General features: G+C 29.4%; 1 protein-coding gene across 1 annotated transcript in view; it reads left to right on the forward strand.

The window, feature by feature from the left end:
* Positions 1–5,494: 5,494 nt before the first annotated feature.
* LOTGIDRAFT_175646 (hypothetical protein) overlaps positions 5,495–5,995 on the forward strand; it is a gene marked incomplete at both ends in the record, with an annotated part of 7,287 nt that continues 6,786 nt past the window's right edge. Inside the window, one exon of the mRNA XM_009058143.1 lies at positions 5,495–5,746. Within this exon, the coding sequence (XP_009056391.1) occupies positions 5,495–5,746 (252 nt within the window). The remainder of the gene's footprint in view (positions 5,747–5,995) is intronic.

Here is a 5,995-nt window from a genome sequence, read left to right on the forward strand (position 1 = left end):
ATTTCGATAACAAACTGGGACTTTGCGGTAGCAAAGTCCCACAAAAAAAAGAATTGACATTTCGATAACAAACTGGGACTTTGCTGAAAGCAAAGTCCCACAAAAAAAAAAAAAAAGAATGGACATTTCGATAACAAACTGGGACTTTGCGGTAGCAAAGTCCCACAACTAGAGCCACTCGTGGCACAGAGTGGGACTTTGCTAATGTGACAAATTGCAAGAAATCTGGACAAAATCAACGTTCTAGGTTAACGGTCTAAAGTTGAGAAATTTTGTTTTTGTTTTACAAAGCCGAAACAACTGAGCTCTTATTATATACTGACCTAACGGATAAGGTAATTAAGTTTTCTACAAATGTATTCTTTGCGAGTTTTGCCTCTGCCCAATATATAAACATTAAGTAAATTTAACCTCAACTTTCTTATCATAGGTTTATTTGGTATGACTGCTTGTCGAAATTTTATGTTATAAGGGAGATAAGTACAATAAAGGAAATGTGACAACTTGGACCAAAGATTATTTTTTTATAGAGACGAGTCGGACCACCTTTTTCAAGATTCGGAACATCTTTAAAATGCTATGGAAAGTGCATCGCTCGGTTGCATTTTGTTTGATATGTTATAATTATGTAGGTTAAGGAAGGTCGATATGACTAGCCTAACGGGGCGATTTTAATGAAGGTGAAATGTACGTTTCGTTTGTAATTAGGTTCCGGTTTGCGTAAATGTTGGTCGTGTATTTTTATATTTTTATTTTTCGGGTTTTGATTTGGTATGTAAAAGTAGATTTTGTGAGTAACATTTAAAATGAGATTAATTTTTATCTAGTGGCTACTAAAAACATGTTTATCTAATTTGTCGGTTTTGCATTTTATCAAAAAGGGACAAGGCGAATATTTGTCTCGTATATCTAGTCTTAGTTTTGTTTCAATTTTTATGGAATTTGGTTGATCGAGACTAAACACGTGTAGTTTCTTTGTCTTGAATATTTATCGGAAATTTTTCAGTGGACATTATCGTTGAGATTTTTTGTTGTTTACACTTTGACGATTGACAGGTAAGTGTTGTATTATGTTGTATATTTATATATGTGTTCTGGATTCTAATTAGTAACGGTTGTCTGAAGGTTTATGGTTTTGTAGCAAAATGATAATGATAGAAGATGACAATGTCCATTCTTACCGGACCGTATCGAAGTGTGGCTGTGGGTGTTTTCTTTTATTTATGAATCATTGGGAATGCTTAAGCTTGTAGCAAAAGTAGAAGTCTTATATACTTATTTTTAGAACAGATGGGAATTCGAAATATGAAATAAATCGCCTTTGCTTGTTAATCTATCCTCTGCAGATGCAGCAATGGTGATCAGGTAAGGGGTTGGGCGATTTGACTGTCAAAGAAGATGCCCGTTTTCGTTGGTAAAAATTGGTTATGGGTTATTATATTTTGTTTTAGGTTGTGATATTAGTTGCTACAGTTAGATTAAGTAAGTGTGATTTATTCTAAACTTATATTTGACTTACAAGGCAATATTTCTTACCCATTGGATGTATAATATTTATTGGCTTCCATTTGTTTATTGATATTTTATATCATTAACTCATTTATTTGAATTAGGCCTAACCCGTTTTGCGTTGATGTTTTGCCATGTGGACATCATGGTGATGTATACAATAAACTAACCTTAACGATTGTGGTTTTAAATCACTGGTTGCATGTAGTCTGTATTGGTCGTTGTGACAACCTTAGCTGGGCGATATGACTTGAAGACAAAATGTACCATTTTGTTGTAATAATTTATGTTTTCGGTTTTTATAAATGTTGATCATGGATTATCTTTTTTTTTTCAGGCTGTTATATTTGTTTTTGCAGATTGATTTTGTAAGTCAGATTTATAGTAAAATTACGTGTTATGTCCTGGTTTCATTATAAGTACCGGTATTTATGGATGCATTGGTGATCAACAACAGATAATGAAATAAAGTGAAATTTAATGCTCCTATTGTACATTTGTAAATATTTGAACAGGTATTCAGTGCATCTGTCATTTGAATGGAGAGACTGGATGGTCTGGTCTAGATGTTTTAAAGTCTCAGTATTATCCCTATTGTTTTTTTTTGTCCAATTGAATGAAATTTAATAATGTGTTGCAAAAGTACTGAGCTAAATTGTTACTTTTCATTGTTACACATGGGTGTATTGAAATATGAATTGTGCTGTAGTTATATGTTGTTGAATCTTTGCTGATGCAGCAAGGTTGATCAGACTACATTAGGGGGTATTAAGGTAAATGTACGTTTTCTATTTATAGATTTGTAAAATTGGTTATGGATTATTTTATGTTATTTCAGGTTTGATCAGTTGTTACAGTTAGATTAAGTAAGTGTGATCTATTCCAAATTAGGTTTGGTTTCCAAGGCAACAATATATTTTTAGCGATTAGATGTACAATTATGCATTTATTTAAGAATATCATATAGCACTATTGCTTCTTTGTTCAAGTTCAGTGTGGAGATTAAAAAAGTCATTTTTTCTGGTTTGCAAAAAAAACAAAAAATGAAAATAGAATGGTTTAGATTTTGAATTAGCTTGTGAATTTTAATTTATAAAAGAGTGAAAAAAGTAGAAAGATATAGTGTTTGTTGGTATTTGGAATTGGTAATCTTCTGTAATATAAACACAAAACAAGAATATTTAATGAAATTATTGGCTTGAATTAGGGCTGCAATGATTCACTGATGAATCGATGAATTGCGATTTGTTTCCATATTATTGATCCATTGTGTTTGATAAAAGTAAGCGTGACAAATGACACTGAATCTTTGTGTGTTTAAGAAATAGTGTCAATTTTTATTTTACAAGTATTATTTCACATCAAAATTTGCAAAAATTCATTTCTGAGTTAAAAATTGTGATTTTATTACAATTCCTTATTTCTAGATATTTTCATGTGTTTCATAGTGACAAATTTGATAGTACTTTAACACATTTTTACTATTTTTTTTTCTTTCTGTAATAAATGAAATGTGATAATTATTGCAATAAATTGTATTGTTGAGTATCATATAGTGTATTGAATTGCAATTTCAAGAAACGTTGCAGCCTTAGTTTGAATTGAAATGGGTATTATAAAAGAATACTTTTTTAATGTTGTGCTTTAATTTTTAGAAATATTTTTTGTAGGTAAAGAGACAGTGATTTGAAGTTTTTGTTGTTAATTGGTTGTGGTAAGTTTTTTCTGTTGTGATACTGATGATCTTTATTTCAATTAGTGTTTATATTGATTGGTGTTACTCATGTCTATCAGACTGTGGTTTGTTTTTGGTGGTCCAATTGTGTACAATGCTTGTACAAATGTAAAAGTTACAATTATTTTCAGATTTTGTGTGTTGTTTTATCATCCTAGAATGAAGTTAGTGAAAAATAGACAAATAGTTTTGCATACTTCTTTATTCTTATGGATTATTGCTGTTGTTGAAAGTGTGTGTGTTTAAATTAATAAAACATTGGATATTTTAATATATAACTGTTTTTTATATATATTTCAGGATACTTGGTAAGTGTTATAAAATTTTGAAGCTAAATGATGCATATTGAAAAGAAAAATAAACAACCCAAAAAGGTGAAAGTTGATGAGGACTCTTTGCTGAATATAGAAATATACTGTAATGATTTTGTTTTGAAAAATTGTGTTTCATTTTAAAATGCATGTATGTGTGAAATAAAATTAATGGTGTTTTCATTTGACATGTTATTTGTAAATGAAAGTATTTTGGGGAAAACATTTTACTAAAAGAGAAAAATGACATCATTTTGCAAATAAGTATTAATTTGTAAGTCATTTACAAAAAATATAATATTGTAAGATATAGCTTTAAAATAAGAATTTGTTAATATGAATTGTGAATGTAAAGGCAAATGCTTTGTAAAAAATTGTCTTATAAATTAACTTTTACTGATTTTGAAGTAGCTTATAGAAAAATGGTCCAAATAAACTTTGTATATGGATGATGATTGTATTTTGAAGATGTGGTCTTTTTATTTGTGATAAGTTTGTAGATACATTGTTTGATAAAAATAAAAAAGTGATTTCATTTTTAAAAGTCATGAAATGTACATTTTGGTGTGATTTTTATGAATGGTATTTTGAGTCATAGTTTTGGAATGAAGTGAATGTGCAGTGCATAATAATTGCTAGTGTAAAAATGTGATGGGTTTAGAGTTTGAAATTGATGGAGCTTAAATATATTTAAATTGTCTGTGTTTGATTATTCAAATGTAGGTGTAATTTCAAAATGAGCGATACAAAATGATAAAAACAGATTGGTTAAATTCTCACATTGATGAATTGTAATATTTAAACAATATTTGCTTCTTCTTGGTAAACAATTAGTGAGTTATTTCCCTTTACTTATTGTGAACAGTTTGATACATTGGAAAATTTCTATATTTTGTGTTGAAAGCAGGTAAGTGTATGTTACTTGATTATATTATTTTTTATTATTGCAGGTTTGGTTTATTGGAAAGACAGAAGATCATAGAGCGGTGAAAGTGTTGCAAACTTTTACTTGAACAAAGCCAAAATATTCAAAACTAAGCGGTGAAAGTGTGGCGAACTTTTACTTTAACAGAGCCAAAATACTCTAAACTAAGCGGTGAAAGTGTGGCGAACTTTTACTTTAACAGAGCCAAAATACTCTAAACAAAGCGGTGAAAGTGTGGCGAACTTTTACTTTAACAGAGCCAAAATACTCTAAACTAAGCGGTGAAAGTGTGGCGAACTTTTACTTTAACAGAGCCAAAATACTCTAAACTAAGCGGTGAAAGTGTGGCGAACTTTTACTTTAACAGAGCCAAAGAATCTAGAGAAATCTAGTTGCTATTCATATCTCAATTTTTATTATCTAGAGAAATCTAGTTGCTATTCATATCTCAATTTTTATTACTAGAGAAATCTAGTTGCTATTCATATCTCAATTTTTATTACTAGAGAAATCTAGTCGCTATTCATATCTCAATTTTTATTACTAGAGAAATCTAGTTGCTTTTCAAAACTCAATTCTTATTACTAGAGAAATCTAGTTGCTATTCATATCTCAATTTTTATTACTAGAGAAATCTAGTTGCTATTCATATCTCAATTTTTATTATCTAGAGAAATCTAGTTGCTATTCATATCTCAATTTTTATTATCTAGAGAAATCTAGTTGCTATTCATATCTCAATTCTTATTACTAGAGAAATCTAGTTGCTTTTCAAAACTCAATTCTTATTACTAGAGAAATCTAGTTGCTATTCATATCTCAATTTTTATTATCTAGAGAAATCTAGTTGCTATTCATATCTCAATTTTTATTACTAGAGAAATCTAGTTGCTATTGGTATCTCAATTTTGATTATCTAGAGAGATCTAGTTGGTATTCAACCCTTTAATTTAAATTATCTAGAGAATTCAAGTTTTACACTTCTTTTTTGTATTACCTTGAAAGTGAATCAATATGGGTCGTCCAAAGAAATCAAAAGCTGCTTTGTTAGCTAATATAAGCAAAAATGGAAAAAGTGCTGGTGATAAATGTACAAAAATTGTAGATCATAATGATCAGGAATATGTTGCAAAATCAAATTCTAAAGCCAGTAGATTTAATGATAAAGTTTCAAAAGAAAATGTCAATGAATTGCTTGTAGTCCATGAATCTGATAGTCCTACAGAAATTTCATATGAAAAAGTAGAAATACCTGTGAAAAGCAAGGTAAAACATGTTTCTAGTAACATAATCAAAGAGAAGAGTAAAGAGAACTTTGTTTTTAGTAAAAGTAGAAAGAGACAAGTTGAAAGGATATGTATATCTGGTAATTTTAATCAAGGTAATATAGAACGATATGGATTTTATGCTGGCAAACAGTGCACTGTGAACAGCCTTCTGTGTATGATATACAGAAAAATTATGAATGTAACATCATGGAAAAGTTCCACCTTAGACAAAATCTTAGATTTAGGA

This window comes from Lottia gigantea (genome assembly GCF_000327385.1).
Source record: "Lottia gigantea unplaced genomic scaffold LOTGIsca_327, whole genome shotgun sequence".
In the NCBI taxonomy this organism is placed as follows: domain Eukaryota; kingdom Metazoa; phylum Mollusca; class Gastropoda; family Lottiidae; genus Lottia; species Lottia gigantea.